This window comes from Dermacentor silvarum, chromosome 5 (genome assembly GCF_013339745.2).
Source record: "Dermacentor silvarum isolate Dsil-2018 chromosome 5, BIME_Dsil_1.4, whole genome shotgun sequence".
In the NCBI taxonomy this organism is placed as follows: domain Eukaryota; kingdom Metazoa; phylum Arthropoda; class Arachnida; order Ixodida; family Ixodidae; genus Dermacentor; species Dermacentor silvarum.
In genome coordinates this window covers 99739274-99757498 of record NC_051158.1, presented here as the reverse complement: position 1 = coordinate 99757498, position 18225 = coordinate 99739274, and the positions used below count along the sequence as shown (strand labels likewise).

At 46.4% G+C, this 18225-nt stretch overlaps 1 protein-coding gene and 1 long non-coding RNA gene across 2 annotated transcripts in view; one reads left to right on the top strand and one right to left on the bottom strand.

The window, feature by feature from the left end:
* Positions 1-18225, bottom strand: part of LOC119453641 (oocyte zinc finger protein XlCOF6) — a 791503-nt gene that overhangs the window by 220228 nt on the left and 553050 nt on the right. The window contains exon 8 of the mRNA XM_049668312.1: positions 5732-5983. Within this exon, the coding sequence (XP_049524269.1) occupies positions 5732-5983 (252 nt within the window). The remainder of the gene's footprint in view (positions 1-5731; positions 5984-18225) is intronic.
* Positions 5892-6516, top strand: LOC125945925 (uncharacterized). The gene is made up of 3 exons (XR_007467226.1): positions 5892-5927; positions 6012-6179; positions 6432-6516. It is a non-coding gene; the product is annotated as an uncharacterized LOC125945925 (long non-coding RNA).

The following is an 18225-nucleotide window of genomic DNA, read 5'->3' as shown; positions in this document are numbered from 1 at the left end:
CAGAGCCACAAGAAGGCTCCAAGAAGGAGTACATCTATTAATCCAACAGACAATATAAATGTGATTCGATGATAATTGAATTCTGGGGTTTTAGTTGCCAAAACCGCAATCTGATTATGAGGCATGCCGTAGTAGAGGACTGCGGATTAATTTTGAGGGATTGTTGTATGCCTTTTTACTGGCCACCTTGTGTTCGTTCGTGTTGTCAGAGGTTACACCGTCACCTCCTGAATAGTAAAACCAGTCAAAAGACGAAGGACAGAGAAGAGACGTGTAGTGAGTTTTTACATGGAGTCAATGTTTCACACGGAGTCAGGAAACAGCTCTGAATGGCTCAGTACAGTTATTAGACATCTCGATGATTGTACCTTGAGTGGGGACGGAGTATGCACATATGTATAACTAAGGGATAGATATGATGTTCCATGACAGTGGCCACTTTCAACTTTAATATGCTTCACTGCAATGCTTTGCACGTGTTTTACCGCATAACACAGCTTTATTGCGGTGAAGCTGAATAAATAGAAGTGGCGTTTCGGCAGGGGCACTTAACTGCATATGCGTGTGAATGCAAAAGCATTATACTCCCTTTTGTGAATGCTTCTCTCCTCGTGTTCCTTGTTTGCGCAAGCTCTCGCCTGCGTTCTAACTGCGCCTCGGTAAAACTACGAGTAGTTCATAACTCAAAGGACCGCTCAGCGGCGCTACCTCCTCCCCACTGGCTGCGCCATCACGTGCTCAATGACGCACGCACTAGGCAAGAACCGTGAAGCCGCCATGGTGTCGGGGAAGCATGCTCATCTCACACCCCAGAGCCCTGGGTTCGGTTTCCACCCAGACAGAAACTTGCCAAATTTTCTTTTCAAAGCCATTGATTTACTTTGTTTATGGGAACCTCCCTGAGAAATTTGAACATCAACCAAGCATTTTTGATGTTTACTTTTGCGCCATCGGCAATTTGTGGTACGATCGCTCGATGGCGAAGCCGATGACGACGGAGATTCGCGTAATGGGGAATACAACGCTTAAGCATTAATAAATGGAAGTGGCAATTACGCAATGCATATACGACCATTGCAGACCCCAAAATAAATGGGCCCCTACGCTCGGCGGATGCGGCCCAGTGTGTATGATTCTTGATGGGTCTTTACATTTGTACACTTTGGGTGCTTCAAGAACTGCTTTGTGCGCGCTTTCTCTCGATATGCCTTATGCAGCACCTGGCTCGTACAATTTCGGTCACTTATTGCAAGCTTTGGTCACTTGCAACGTGCTAGTCGCATCGTACTGGCTGGCTGCACCGCTACATTTACTTGACCACCGCATTAAAACGCAACGTAAGATGCAGGAACATTACATAATAGCAATGTATTCGACACCACGAAAACGCAATGTAGCAGCAGAGAAAATGGAGCCGCGAGGAATGGATCAACAGAGTTACAATGCGTTGCCATTCCAGCTTCTGATGCATCAATTCACACGAGCAGCCTGCACTTCTGTGTCTCAAAGGCTCCTCCTCAGCAGGCCAGATAGCAAATTTTGGCTATACGCTGGAAGTTGTTACGAGCTCTCTAAGGAGTCCTCTACGGCAAGAATTTCTCAAATTATTCCATTAATAGCAGAGATAAACACAGTTGAAGTGCCGTGAACCCATGATTTCAGGAGGCGAGCGTCACAGCCAATATAGACGATGTAATTGGTCCCGCCTAGCCTCCGCAAGCTAAATTCCTTCCCTGCATTCTCGCACCAGAGGATCGCGTGACGGAGAGGTGTTAGGTCCCGCTTTCTCTTTATCGTTTCTTTCTGTCTCTCGCGTCTTTGCCGAGTTGTGCCCTTCTAGGTGACAGTCTCGCATGCAAACCATTTCTCTTGTTTTGCACCTAATTAATGGTATAAGTCAGAGCCAAAGTCGCGAGCACTGAGGCAGACACAAGCGAATCAAAGAGCACAATCGCCCATTGGAACCGAGTAAAAAATGGCAGATAGTTTCGTTTTCTGCACGAAACGCCTGCATGATGTTTGGAACAAGCAGACCAAATGGTAGTACGTCCGTCTAGCTACAGCATGGGGTAAAAGAAGGACTCAGACATTCAGTTTGTAGGTTTTATAATTTCTCTAATCGTTAAATCGTTTACTGAAGCAACAGATCAAACAAATAGCTGATGTTGCCTTAATTAATTGTCGAAGTTACGTATCACTGTGAGTGATCTCACAGCACTGCAATTTTTGTAAGCTTGTGAAATTAACATTGACTCACCGGCTGAGAATACGGTGCCTGGGAGGCGAAGGGCACTTGGTTTGAAATTTGATCCCTTTCCGCGGCTCTTAGAGGTGTAATACTTTGCAGACAGAATCGTCAGCGTGCAATGTATGCGCTACGCTTGTCAGTCCAAAATAGCCAGACCCGTGAGAGGCCCTTGAAAGCTGCGCTTGTGCGAAAAGCTCTCATGGCAGAAGTGCCAATGAAGTGGCTTCTCCCCCATGTGCTTGCAATAGTGTGTAATGAGAGCGGACAGGATGTCAACTGCATAGTCACAACTGTCACAATGGTTGAGGTGGCTCTGCTGCAACTCCATGTGCTTGACGTTTCGCAAGAAGTCATTATGCCTCCCTGCCCACAGAAGCATAAAAGTAATTGGATCGGCCAATTGCACATCATTTTGTTTACAGCACAAAATTATAGTAAAAATCCTACACAATCTTAACATATGGCTCATTCTTCACTTATGCCAAATGAGCAAGATTCAGTGTCATGGAGGAAATTACGGTTGTTTGCTACAAGCATGCATGGTAGAAAGAGATACCTGAAGTTGCGTTACTATACTTCTCTTTGGTCACGTTATATAGTTTATAAGATGTCAAACCAAAGGAAAATAAAGCCCCCTCTCTGCACAGTGAACTTTTGGTACACCACTGTTAGTGCTATTCAATCGCTTTCTTTAAATAAGTCTTTAGCTCCACTTCTTACTCATCAGAATTGAAAGTTTCTTGGGTTTTTTCAAGTTTGAAAGTATATTGCGAGATTCACTTGTCACATAAAGCATCTAAACATACATCGCCACATCAGGGGGGAGAGTAAAGGCTGTGTGTGCCTGACAAGGCCTACCCTCCTGGTGGCGGCCAGCAGTGCATTTGCGATGATTAAGGGCACTGGTACGCGACGAGGCCTGTCCGCGGAGACTAGGGCGACATCAGCAGTGTGCATGGTGCAGACAGTAGAGCAGAGGCCAAGGTTTGTAAATTCCTGGCAAACAATGGCCTGGAACAATGAAACAGCCGGCGTTGGGCTCTCGGATACCGTGGGTTTAGAAGAAGCCGGATAGGCGCTGTGGAGTTCTCAGCGCGTCACGTCGTCCGAGTTGGATGGTTGACAAGGAGTTGCCTCGCAGGACGACGTTGCAGCGGTATTCGGCACACGCTCGACATGAGGCGAGATGCGCCGACATTTTGCTTGCTCTAGACGATGGCACTCTTTCACCACACAGTCAATGGTGGTCACGTTGGCACGTCCTGTATGTACGACAAGTAAGGCTCAGTTGACGTCTGGGCATGTACTGCCAGTTGTTTCTTGATGGCAAGCTGTCGACCAAACGGGTTGCCGAATAGGTCGCGGAGCTGCTGCTTGACCGTGTCCCCACTGGTGAGATCGTCCTCGTGGGTCCGAAACCAGACGTAAGGCTGGCCGTCGACGTAAAATATATTTGCCAGGATTATAGTTAGATCCCAGCCACTCTGTTTGCTGGCTCACTCCTACCAGCTGAGCCACTCATCCACGTCAACGCTATTCGCCCCAGAAAAAGTCCCGAGATCGTGGGGCTGTGCAAAGGCGATAAACCGGGTAGTGCTCGCACGCGTAGCTGGCGGTAACATGTCATCACTTGGAGGCATTGTGGTAGATTCGAGGTGGCGTCAGCGTCAGTCAGAAGTACCTCGCACCTCTACTAAAGAAAGGAATGTAACGTAAAAGCACAGTAGCGAAACTATTTACAGGGTGTATTTACAAGGGTAGCATGCATTGGCCAAATGGAAGCCAGCCAACATCAAGGAAGGCACGTCATCGTTATCAGATAAGCAGTAACCGCTTATGGGTACGTCCCCCAAGATCCGAGGGTCAACAGCATAGTAGCACGTAGCAATATGCCACCAAAAGACAATGCCATATTTTTCGGTATATAAGTCGCGTTTTTTCTTTCTGAATTTTTTGTCGGTGCGTCTTATAGTACGGAGTCACTTATATACGTTTTCTTTTTCGGAAACACTGCCGTTGGATTGGGTACTATGGCCACACGAAGCGCACTGGGTTGATCGCCTCTGGCAGTTGCCATGGGTTGTATGCGCGCTATCGAGGTACCGGGTTCGTCTCATGATCGAGTTGCCGAGCACGGTGCGAGAAGGACGGCACAGCAGTGCAAGCAGCGGCAGGCCAACCGCGATTCGACCGACCTCGAAGTCATCGCATCTGCAGATTGCTTTCAAGATACGGTATGCACAGCTGCGCAAACTACAGTTGCTACCAGAGTTGTTACAAGCCAGCCCTCTTGCCTTGCGTGCTGCCTTCCCACTTTCCTCCCTTGTGCGCGATTCGACTCCCCGTTGCGCGCTTTCACTCGCACATACAGCAGATGGCACGCAGGGACGATGTTATCGCCCTTCGACATTATACAGAACATCGCAGCGACCATGACGGAAAAAATGCACCAAGAGTGTCCACATATCATTGCTATTACAATTATATAGAAATGGCATCCATATGCTTGCGCGTGACCAGCGTTCACGAAATGAAATCTGACTCATTTTTAAAAATCGCCAACTGAATGAACAGGTGCTTCTTATACACAGGTGAGACATATACGTTTCTTTCCGGAAAAACTGCCCTTTTGAGGGGGGTGTAAATTATATAGAATTGAGACTTATAGAACAGAAAATACAGTACTGAAAAAAAAAAAACATAGAACTTAGAAAGCACATCACTCAGACATCTGTAGCGCAATAAGTTTTACAATGAACTTAATTATATTGTAGGAGTTTGCAACCAGTAATTTTTCAGATCAAAATAAAAATGCAATACTGCTTGAATAATGAAAAGTCACAATATAACAAAGCAAATTGCTGATTATACCAGCTTCATTATATTAAGGTTGGTTATATAGAATAGTATATAGAATTTTTTTCTCAACTATAACTGCTTTGTGTGCGTCAGTCAGAACATGCTGAGAAAAGATATAGAGGAAATATGGTGACAAGAAAAAAAGTGTTCCAGGGCCTCTTTAAGAGTGCATGGAGACACTTGTGCTACCTGAAGCAGCAGAACACTATCCAACATGCTACAATTCTGTAGATTTTTAATTCAGACTACAGTTCAACGTGGTTGTTGACCTACCCAACAGTGTCATGGTGCTCTGCTCTCTTATGTCTGCTCAAATTATGAGATAGCGTAAAGGACTTGGAGCAGATGGTGCAACTGCACAGCCGATCACCCGTATTAGTCCGCCGGTGTTTCTTCAGGGCACTTTTCAACTAGAAGCACTGAAGGCATTGAAGGGCACCTATATGACTTCTCGCCTGTGTGGGTGCACAGGTGTTTCATCAGGTTGGCCTTTTGTGAGAAGTTCTGAGAGCATCAAGGGCAGTGAAATGGCTTCTCTCCTGTGTGGGTGCAGCAAGTGCTCTTTTAGGTGGGTCTTTTGTGAGAAGCTCTGAAGGCATGAAGGGCACTGATATGGCTTCTCACCTGTGTGGGTAAGCAGGTGGGCTTTCAAGGTGGACTTTTGTGAGAAGCTCTGAAGGCATGAATGGCACTGAAATGGCTTCTCACCAGTGTGGGTGCGCAGATGAACTTTTAGGGTGTCTCTCTTCGAGAAATTCTGAGGGCATGAAGGGCACTGAAATGGCTTCTCACCTGTGTGGGTGCGCAGGTGCTCTTTCAGGTGGATTTTTTGTGAGAAGCACTGAGAACATGACGGGCACTGAAACGGCTTCTCGCCTGTGTGAGTGAACAGGTGGCTTTTGAGGTGGACTTTTTGTGAGAAGCTCCGAGGGCACGAAGGGCACGCAAATGGCTTCTCGCCTGTGTGGGTGCGCAGGTGAACGTTTAGGGCATCTCTCTTCGAGAAGTTCTGAGGGCATGAAGGGCACTGAAATGGCTTCTCACCTGTGTGGGTGCGCAGGTGCTCTTTCAGGTGGATTTTTTGTGAGAAGCTCTGAGAGCATGACGGGCACTGAAACGGCTTCTTGCCTGTGTGGGTGCACAGATGGTTTTTGAGGTGGACTTTTTGGGAGAAGCTCCGAGGGCATGAAGGGCACGCAAATGGCTTCTCACCAGTGTGGGTGCGCAGGTGAACGTTTAGGTGGTCTCTCTTCGAGAAGTTCTGAGCGCATGAAGGGCACTGAAATGGCTTCTCACCTGCGTGGGTGCGCAGGTGCTCTTTCAGGTGGATTTTTTGTGAGAAGCTCTGAGAGCATGAAGGGCACTGAAATGTCTTCTCACCCGTGTGGGTGCGCAGGTGAACGTTTAGGGTGTCTCTTTTTGAGAAGCTCCAAGGGCATGAAGGGCACTGAAATGACTTCTCGCCAGTGTGGACGCTGGCATGTGCTTCCAGACGAAACAGTTCATCAGTCTCATAATCACAGAGGTGACATCGGTGGAGACATCCTTGCTTTGAGTTGTCACATGTTGCAGTTGATGGAGAAATAGAAGGCCTCCATACTGCACAAATAAAACAAAAGTAAAAGTTATTTTGAAATCCCTCAAAAAAAACACAGATGGTAAATTTAATGACAAGCTTTCTTTTCATTTTTGATTTGGGAGATCTTAAGGGTGATTTCAACAATGATGAAACAAAGAACTCCTAATGGTCCTTTTTAATTTACTCAATATATCTGCATTTGAATGCTACATTACCCTGTTTGTGAAGCCCACCTATAAAAATTATTTTTCAAAAAGGTAAAAATTACATAGTGAGAGAATGTGAAGTGTTTGATGACTATCACGTATTTCTATGAACCTTAGAGAACAGTTTAAAAATGCTTTGACCCAGCTTGCCCTCTCATCCTCAATGAGCATTCCAGGCCCGGAGGCCATTTTTGGAACTTCCAAAACTTATGATTTGCAGACATGACGATTTTGTCTCGTATGGGACTTGATCAGTAGTTATCTTCTTGATCACACTCTGAACTTGGGCAACGTTTTCGTAAGTTGAGATTGTAACGTGCTGGCTAGGAAATAGAATATTTTCCCCCACATTACCTGCCAAAACATACCACCTGCACCCCGATTCAAAACAGCCTAGAAAGAAATAAAATATATGCATGTACAGTGCTCTATTGGTCGCGGCCAAAGTGCATGTTAGTCTATGGGACCAAACCTTCGTTAATTCGTCAGAATTCAGCCCCGCACCGCTTAATTCGGACAAATGCTGATGGCTGCCGCTACACGAAAGTGTGGTAAAGCAGCGCTGGCACCACTGGAGTGAAACCGAAACCCGAGATTCATCGCCATCAACTAGCGGGGGCGATCGCAGCATCACCGAACGTCGGTGTATTCTTTTTTCACTCCACTGCGCCTTCGACGCCATTTTCCTTCTGTTGTCGAGTTGGCACCATGTCTTCTTGCCGAGTTATTTTTTTTTTCTCGTTGTGACCGTGTTTGCATGCCACCACCGTCGTGCGCAACAGTGATGGCAACGCCGGCAAAGCAGCAGAAGCACGAAGCCAAGAACTTGGTGACTAAAGTGGAAATTTTGCAAGCTCTCAAGAACGGTGAATCGTGACAGCACATTATGACGAAGTACAACGTGAAGCGGCGCACGTTGGGAACATATGTGAAAAATGAACAACAGATTCTTCAAGCCTTCGAAAGCGAGAAGTTTCATGCTTCAAGAAAGCGGTTGCGAACCGCAGCTCATCCCCAGCTCGAAGAAACTGCTTCAGTGGATTATTGACTGTCGCAATGCGTATCTGCCTTTGAGCGGGCCTCTCATCATGGCACAAGGTGAGAAGTACGCTGCAATGATGAACATTGAATCGTTCAGAGCGTCAGAAGGGTGGTTCGCGAGGTTTCGGGAGAGACACGAACTTGTCTTCAGAAGTGTGTGCGGCGAAAAGGCCAGCGTTGATGAAAGCGTGACCACCGAGTGGAGAAATGTGAAGCGGCTTGAGCACATCGCCGCATATGAACCACGTGACGTGTTCAATGCAGACGAAACTGGTCTATTTTTCAGAGCTTTGCCCGACAAGACTGTGACCTTCAAAGGGGACCCGTGCATTGGTGGCAACAAGTGCAAGCAAAGGATAACTGTGCTTCTTGCCGCCAATATGACTGGCACGGAGCGCTTGCCACTTCTTGTCATCGAGGAGGCGCATAAGCCACGTTGTTTTAAAAACATCAAAAGCCTTCCTGTCGAGTACACAGCGAACAGGAAGGCTTGGATGACCTCGGACATTTTTCGAGGCTGACTGCAGCAGTTAGGTTCACTTAGGTGCACTTCACGTCTAAGGACCGCAAGATGATTATGGTTGTTGACAATTGCACTGCCCATAACTGTACAGTGGAACTGAAGAGCGTCAAAGTAGTTTTTTTGCCGCCCAACACTACATCTTCCCTTCAGCCGACGGAGCAGGGTATCATTCACTACGTGAAGTCAAAGTACCACAAGCACCTGCTAGAGCGAATGATCTTATGCTCAGAAGTTGGAAAGTTGTATCAAGTGGACTTACTCGGCGCAGTGCACATCATCACCCACGTGTGGGAAAATACACCTCCACAAGTCATCGGAAAATGTTTTCGGCACAGCGGTTTTGTGAGGCCCGAGCATGGCGCAGTAGCCGACGATGGCGTCGACGAGGTGTCAGCCGAGTTCACCAACGATGACTGCCCGACCTTCGATGCTGTCCTTCCCACAGATGTGACCCTTCAGGACTACATTCTGACGAAGAGTCATGCAAGGAGGTGCAGCCGCGGCCTCATCGTACCTCACGAGAAGTCTCGGGAGGCGCTTTTGATATTGGAGGACGTTTGCCTGAGCAGTTCCGACAGTTTGCGTGCTGTTGGCCACTTGGAAGAGTTCAGAAAAATTGTAATGTCAGCCGGAATCTGCGCGAAAAAACAGACGACTATTACAAAATACTTCAGCAAATAAAGGTATGCTTCTCCAACGTGATTTTAATGTTGTTTTTCTTGTTCATTCGTTAATTCGCATTCGGATAATTTGGACATTTTTCCCGGTCCCGTGAAATTCGAATTAACGAGCTTTCACTGTATAACCCACCGAAATAAGTGCATACAGCCCTCAGATGTTTATAAAAACAGCATCCATTTTGGGATAAACGACTTGTCCATGTTGTAGCTTCAACCAGTGACTGCTAGCTCCACCGAAGCATCACTTGGGCGGCCTCAAAAGCGGTTTAAAAAAAAAATGCTAGAATGTTGCCGCGGCTGGGGCGAAATTGCCACAAGCATCTTGCCACGTACAGCTGCAACGGAAAAGATTAGCACAAGTGGCAGATGAACAGAGCAGGGGAAATGTGATACACGGCGCTTTTGTTCCCGTGCACACTGGTATCTTAAGTGACACATGATTCATGTTCCAAAAAGTCTGGCACTTACGTTTTCGGTGTGGTAGGGAACAACGGCGTCGCTTGCCACAATTTATCCGATCGGGTGATCGATCACTTGTGCTTATCTTTTTCCGCTGCAGCTGTAATTCTCCCTGACTTGCACAAGAAAACCCTATGTCCGTCAGCTTTGCTTGCTTTACGCGACGCTTGCCGACATGCTTCTCTCGCAAAGGTCCCTTGCGAAAACGAACCCTCAGAGGGGCTGAATCAGCTGCAGGGGCTCCTGCACAGACAACGTTGAGGCAGCCCGTGCTACTGCATCATCGCTGCCATTGCTATACGATGCAAGCATGTTCACGACGATCGTCTCATCGGTTAGAAGCACTTCATTTCCAAATCTATAGCAGTGCGCTTTCTATTCGCTGAAAACGTCGTGCATTTCCGACGATCAGCGGGCGGATTAGCCATCTTCCGTTTCGGCGGCGAGTCAAACGAGGCTGAGAAACGACGTGGCCCAGAATGGCTTCAACGCAACCAACAAAGACGAGCACGAGCGACTTCATCCGTCGGCAGAACTACGCAGAATGAGGTGTCCATCGTGCAATTTTCATACTGGCAGTAGCGCCCAGCGTTATCAGCGCCATTTGTGCGGTCCATTTGTGTTTTGGAGGGTGGCTCGGCGTAGAGCTATGAGCTATGGGCATAGCCCATATTTGTGCTCGAAGGGGTGGGTGGAAGGGCGACGGGATAGAGAGTGCAAGGCTACCGATGAGGAGGATTTTGCATTGCATTCCCTTTAGGCATGGACACCCAGTAGCCAGACTTCATCATTATAACCAATAATGCGGCATGGGGGCATTGTAGTAAGTGGGTTATTTCATCATAGAAAACATACAAAAGTTGACGGTGCAGCAGCTTCTTATTCTTAAAACCGGTATTGTTATAAGTGGATCCGACTGTATATTGATATAATGAAGCAAGTTTTGTAGTTAGTGCATTGGAAATGTTTGTTCCAATTTTATTCACCTCAAACACAGGGGTCGACTTACATTCCGCATTGCTCTATATTGTCACGATATGATTCACGCCAACATCGATGAAGAAGACGCTGATGTTCGGGCGCGCGCTCTCCGCCATATGGTTGACGCTTGATCGCCTTGTAAATATACTGTAAATACGTTTTCCTGTTGTGTTTGCCTCCCCGTAACATCTTGGTGGAAGTGCTGGGTATAACGCAAGACGGAGCTCCGCAGCGGCCGCCAAGTCGCCACAGTCTAGGCATGTCCACCAGCGGTGAAACTGCGTCAGCGGCGGCCGCCATGCCAACCGTCGTCCTGGCTCCACCCCGTGACCCTGGGACCTTTTCCGGCACTGCTGGCGACGACGTCGACAAATGGATTCGACTCTACGAATGCGTAAGCGCACATTACAGGCGGGACCCGACCATGATGTTGGCGAATGTCATATTTTATCTAAAGGGAACGGCGAAGGCCTGGTTCGACAACAACGAAGAGGAGCTCACAAGCTGGAGCGTATGTAAGACTAAACTTCGCGAGTTGTTTGGCCAACCTGCAGGCTGCCAGCGTGCTGCCAAGCAAGAGCTTGCCTCGCGTGTGCAGACGCCTACTGAGTCGTACTTGACGTATATTCAGGATGCGCTGACCCTTTGCCGGAAGGTTGACGCCAAGATGACAGAAGCCGATAAGGTTGCGCACCTGCTGAAAGGGATCGCGGACGATGCGTTTAACCTGATCGTGTTTAAAAACTCTTCGACAGTCAACGAGATTATTACTGAATGCCGACGCTTCGAAGATGCTAAAAGCCGACGTATCGCCCACCAATTCGCCCGCCTTCCGAACACGGCAGCGACATCAACGTGTGAGGATGTTTGTATGCCGACTCGGCCTTTAACATCGGAGACCATCACCCGAATCGTTCGACGCGAAATTGAAGCCGCATCGCCCGCACATTTAATGCGAGGAGAGACCTGTGATGCCCCGGCACCTACGATATCCCTTATACAATCCGTTGTTCGTCAAGAACTGGCAAACGTGGGCCTTCAAACCATCTGCTCTGTGAACCACCCTGACAGTTACCCTTCGGCCACTTTCAACCCTCTCCAACGCCGTTACACCACTCCGAATTATCGCGACCCGAATGCGTGGCGGACGCCTGACGACAAGCCCATTTGCTTTCGATGTGGACGTGTTGGACACATTTCACGATATTGCCGAAGTCCTTGGCCCTCGTCTTCTCGACCCAACTCATCCAGCTTCCGCTACCCACCCCGAAGCCAGCACCAGGTACCAAGCCCACCTGACCAGGAAACATCTGCCGAGACCAGTACTACTACCGCCCATTACAGCCGCTCGCCCTCCCCACGACGCCGACCTTCTCGGTGCCGTCCATTTGCCAACTGAGTACGCTCGTGATGCCATTTCTCGAGCTGATGAGGCACGTCAAATTGCTCGCCGTCGCCTTACTACATCGCAAGGCCACCAGAAGCACCGCTACGACTCCCGTCATCGCGACGCTATCTATACTCTGGGTGCCCTTGTGCTTCTGTGGACTCCGACTCGGCGTGTTGGACTCTCAGAAAAATTGCTCTCGCGGTACTCCGGACCCTACCGTGTATTACGTCGTGTAACAGACGTCACGTATGAGATTGGCCCGCTCGAGTCTTCCTCGCCAACCGTTTCATCACCTACTGACGTTGTTCACGTATCCTGCCTGAAACCTTACCACTCGCCTGGATCATAGCAAGCACCGTGACGGCGCTTGAGCAGCCGGGGGTGATGTCACGATATGATTCACGCCAACATCGATGAAGACGCTGATGTTCGGGCGCGCGCTCTCCGCCATATGGTTGACGCTTGATCGCCTTGTAAATATACTGTAAATACGTTTTCCTGTTGTGTTTGCCTCCCCGTAACAATATTCATGTTCCTGTACTAAAAAACTGATTTAGGCATAACTAAGAGACACACTGGGTGTAATGTTATCATAAAGCAATGTAAGGATTACAACAGACATCACAGCAAGAGGGCTCTGGATTAAGCTCTACCATCTAAGGTGCTTCAATGTGCTTAGTAGAGCAGTATTTTTGCATTTTGCCCCAATTAGAATGCTGACAAGAACCACAAACATGCTAATTTGTGCTCAGAAGAAGAATGTCATACACACTTGAGAAGGCCGTGCCAAGCTAGGCATGACCTGCTCAACACTTAGCACAGACTCACACAAGCAAGCAAAAGTAAGAGAAGTCCCGGTCACTGCCCACCTGAGGTGGTCCTTAACCGCCCCACAGTCTCCGTAGTCTGCACGCTCCTAGACTCGCTTCCTGCTTTGAAGGAGCACCCAACAGACTTGTCAGCCAGAGGCAAGCTGCACTGCGTGCCAATCTCGACTTGACCGACGACCATGGAAGGGGCGTGGCATGCCATTTTGGCAGTGATACTTTCAGCTAGGCTCATCGCATTTGTGAGGTCTGCAGGAAATAGTTGGGGTGATTGCAGTCTTGTTACAGCATCAAGAAGAGGTAAATACATCAGTGAAAAAGATGGAGAGTCAGATTACAATGCATAGCGGTGGAACACAAGATGACCCTTACGGTTCAGTTTTCCTAAAAGGCTACAACGGACAATCTAAATTGAATACCCGAAAGCAGGGCAACCATTTTCTGTGCAACGTTTACGACAGCAGAATGTATTTCAGACACTTTTTCATCTCATACATTTCAAAGCTATTGGTGCAGTCCAACTAATGAAAAGTGATTGCAAGATTCGAAGGTCATCGTCATCCCATCAGCCAATGTCCTGTGCTAGCTGATACCATCCTATATGCGTGTAAATATTCTATTGCATCACACTACCTGTTTATTTTATTAATTTATTTATTTACCAGAGTACCCACAGCGCCTTCAAGCGCATTACAGTGGAAGGGATTACATAAAAGTGTGGTAACAATTGTGTGCGTTGGTTTGAAGAGGATAGCAGTAGGGCAAAGCTGCGAGATTGTAAGCACGCCGCAGCCTTGAGTCTGGCCTGGTGGAAGAATGACGTGTTCAATAAATTCTCGGCATTCGAATGGTAGGACTTGGATAAGGCCAAGATGGAAGTACTCCAGGGAATAAAATGAAATACCTAAACTGAAAAGCAAGTCTCTTCGCGTACGTTTGGCAATTCGCTGCAGATCTACGGCCTCCTAATATCGATTACATCCGTGACCGCAATATCGTCGACTTGTTAGTTTTCCATGCACCTGCCAGTATCACAAGTAGCAACAGAATACAGACATTTAGCACATAAGTTTACAAACGAAGTAGGCCCACCATTGATCCAAGTGCTTACGTGAGTGTGGAAACTCCGAAAAGTTCATTCAACAGACAAAGCGGTAGGAGGGCTAAGCGTCAGTTGACGACACGTATTCTGAGGTGCTCATATCGCATGAGGAAACTCATGGACAGTGCATAGTCGTATTTTTAACAGCAGCAGAAGCGTAGTACTCGTCATGTCCACGGGAAAGCAGTCGCCCATCAGCCTCATCAATTGCCTCGAATGCACACATCGACAAGCAGTCGTTTTCTTGACCACAGTTAATCGTATCCGCAGATTTCGCGAAGCATTCTGGCTTCATTCAAGAAGTTTAGAACATGAATTTTGCAGGTTGCTCGTCTTACCTGACCCAGACATAGAATAAGAAACCAGACGCAGTGGACACGTGTTGCCGGTCAAAACAATATTCATACAAAAATCAGTAGCGGAATAAGCCGCTGCACTTGCACACGTGTTAAAACACGTTCAGAAGTTTAGAGAATGCGTAAAAACACTGAAAACAAATCTCACCTTACACTTCAGTCAGACTTTGTGTTGCCGCCATTACCGAGTTTTCCTCACGACTAGTGTCCATGGCGATGCGGCCGCCGCTTCGTGCTCAGAAGTATGATAAAAAAGTAAAAGTAAAACGATGCACATTTTTACTCATAAAATAGATTAAGTACTTTTTCCTAATATAATAATACATAAGGCAATGTAGATGCTATAAGAGTATCTAATTTTCAGTGCAGATCATAACTTCAAGGCACAGTACTTGCTTGTAGTGCTTAATCAAGCACTTATTAACAGTTTAATTATTTGCCACAGCGCACATAATGCACATTTGTGTCACAATCTGTGTCAATTAGTACTTCAGAGCAACACCAGTTATATACTGAAATCCTCAGCCCTATGAAATACAAACAAAATCAGTGAGAAATCTCGCATATTATTTTCCCCAAAATCTGTAGGCAATGCTGACAAAACTGATGAATGCCCGCATATCCCGGTTTGGGGAATGAATGTGCCATACCTACCGACTTCTCTACCTGAAGAACTGACACACTTTCAATCATGTACCACAATGATTCTGCATTCAAGGCCTTCATCAAATGAATCAATGCAGGAGAAAGCAGGGACAAGCCAGAGCTGCTTGAAAGTCACGAATGACATCAACATTATGTTGCTGTTGTGTCAACCTGTTCGTGAAGGGCAAGAAATTAATTCTGCCCCTTTAAAAGGAAAGAGCCCGCGTCGCAACAGCTTTATTAACAATGTCATAGAACAGACAGGCAATGACAATTTCAAAGCAGAACAGTAATCAATAAAGAGCTACCTAGAGTCCTTTGTCTAACAAACTCAGAAGTATTGCCATATAGAAGTTTAGAACATGGTTGCATCCACTAATGTGGTTAATCTAATGAATACAGCCACCAAGAAAAGTGTATAGACATGTCGGACCTACAGTCAAGACAACCAAATAAGCTACGAATTGTCGAATTTGACTGCAGTTTTTATAACTGGCATCCCTCTTAGGATCTCATGTGGAGTCTCTATGCAACAAGCAGCGACTTAACATTGGCAATGTCAGCCAGGGGAAACGGTTTATAGAGTTAAATTTTAGTCACCATCCCCCCCCCCCCCCCAACCCCCTCTCTCACAAGTCTGTAGGAAAACTCACCATCAGTGGCTTCACAGACTGAAAACAAATTCCAGTCTGCCAATTACTCATTTACTTCACTTACACTTTACTTTAGCAAACAGTAAAGGTATACTCGGGCACTGCGGAAAAATAGTTATGAACATAAGCGTCACATCTTCAGTTGCCACATGCCAAGTATAGATAGCACCTTGTTGCGGACAGCTGTGGAGAATACCTGCCACATGAAAGTATAAATTGAACTACTGAAGACAGAGGTCTGCAGCACAGAGTAATTGCAGAAAGTAAGAAAGTGAATAACCAACCAACCACCCAAAGGAATACAAGGGAAAAACGAGATTGCAACACAGATGTTTACACCCATCCATAGCTCATCTAATGCCCAGTTTAAGCAATACTAAAGAAGCTTACTTACTCTGGCTTACTGGCGTGCTTCTATACGCACGGAAGCTTGGGCTTTTGGGAAGAAACAACTTATTAAGGGCCGAGAAAACAACCCGTACTGCGTTGCATGGTGGGTGTTGTATACGAAATTCCGTTGAGCTGTGGCAAGTCTTATATAGGCCAAACAGGCCACTGTGTTAATGACCGCCTAAGGGAGCATGTTTCATCGAATAAAAATGGTGTGGGTTCACACCTGCCGTTCCACTGTGCCTCGCATGGCTGCGCTCCACGGTTTGATGTCACGTGTGATAGGAAGAAGCAGAGTAGTGTTAGCACATAAGAAAGAAGGGTGATGGTTGTATCAGTGTGCCCTTTGCTGACCTCTACAAAAGTGAATGTTCGTTTTTAGATAGCGCAGTCAGGTAGCTTGTGACACATGCTGCGCCATGTCTTTGTGCGCATATTTTTTGGAAATAGATATATTTCAGTGATGTGCTGGAAATAAAACTAGTTGCTGGAGTCAGTAGCGCACCCAGGATCTCTGCCAGGGGGGGGTTGACAGTTTGCCGATACCATCTAAACAGCACTAATTTCAATTTCTTCACGGGAAATTGTCAAAAAAATGCGCTTTTTGCGCCAGTTTGCGAGTGTGCAGACGACTAGTTGCAGTACTCAAAGGCGCAAGGAAAGAAAAGGGGTTAAACAAAATGGGGGGGTTAACTCGGCCTCAGGGGGGGGTTACAACCCCCAAATCCCCCCCCGTCGGTGCGCCACTGGCTGGAGTTTGGCGCCCTATCGTGTCTCCTTTTTGGTTTTACTTTTTTTTTTTCTCAACCTTGCACCACAATTCATTCGTTTAGCTATGCACCAACTCGCCCAACGCACTGCCCTGCAAAACTTGAGTTGTCTGTCTCAGTCTTCTTTTATATCTGTGTGTGCATGCCCCACTTTCTTCTAATAACATCAAAATATTTGTGTGCTTTGCATATATATATATACCATGCACAACTTTGAGAGCACTGCACAGGACAAAAAAATTGTTATACGAACTGCCTTGCGGCATTGTTATTTGTACAAGGTCAAATTAACTAGCAGATGTGAAAATGCCGACACTTTCGCAACTGGAACTTCTTGGAACTGCGAGAGTAGCCCAACTGATGTCACCGGAAGGAACTTGCAGGTGTCTATGACACATATGGTTTCTGTTAGATTTATCACCAGTTTTTCAGTGGAATAATTCAAGCCAAGAAGACCTTTGTTGTAAATAGAGTGAAGAATATTCGAGTTTAAGCTATCCTGATCACATTAGTTGCTCAAAAGAATCAAACCCATGTGACATGATTAACTGAGGTACAGCAGGAAAACGTTTTTAAGAAGGGCTTCTCTATTGAGAAAAAGCTCATTGGCTGTCTTAAAATAAGTAATTTTCTCCTCATCATTTGTGCTGCATGTAAGCATGAAGAATTAACTTAAGCCATTTACGATGTTTACTCCAAAAAAATTCAGTGGGGAGCACAACAGCTTATGAGGACCCGAGAACGGATTCTGCATGTGATGGATAAAAGTCCTGACCTCTCTTTGTTCCCCTCGTGTAAACAGTTTGTAAAAGAGCTTTAACATCACTGAACTGGCCTTCCATTTTATGCACTACTAGATAATTGAGTATCAGCAGCCCTAAATTTCTGTATGGTAGCCACCAACAGCAAAATAGTTTTTGATTGTGAGGGTGTAAGCATGCACAATTAAAGAGTGTATGCTGACTATGTAGTGATATAAGTTAATGAATATTGCAAATGCCTCTCAAATTTGGAAAACAAATGATGTTGAGATCACCCTCATGAGATCTAGTCCATACAAGGGCAACGTCTTGTGTTAAAGCTCAGTGTAACCATGATTTGGTTTACAATATTTTGCACTGCGACACCTGTTTACCTAATACTGTACTAAATTGGACAAATTGTCGCCCGACTACAATGTACTACATCTATACTACTCCTGCAGATATCTTTAAGACTGGCTGTGTTATAAATGCGGTATTTTATGCAAGTGAGTCATCTCAAGACATGCTAACATTTGGATTAACAAAAACATGGTTGCACAGCACTGGGAACTTCTGGTGCACAAACTTAGGCATGCCATGTTCGGATTTTATCAGTGGGAAATATTTAGCACTCAACATTTTTGTCATTCAATGCAACAACATTCGATTCAACTAAACACGAGTACTAGTTTATTTCGGTTTGCTACACAGTCTGCAACACCGCAGCGGTAATTCACTGAAGAGAAGCTGCAAACGTTTAACAGCACCCACAA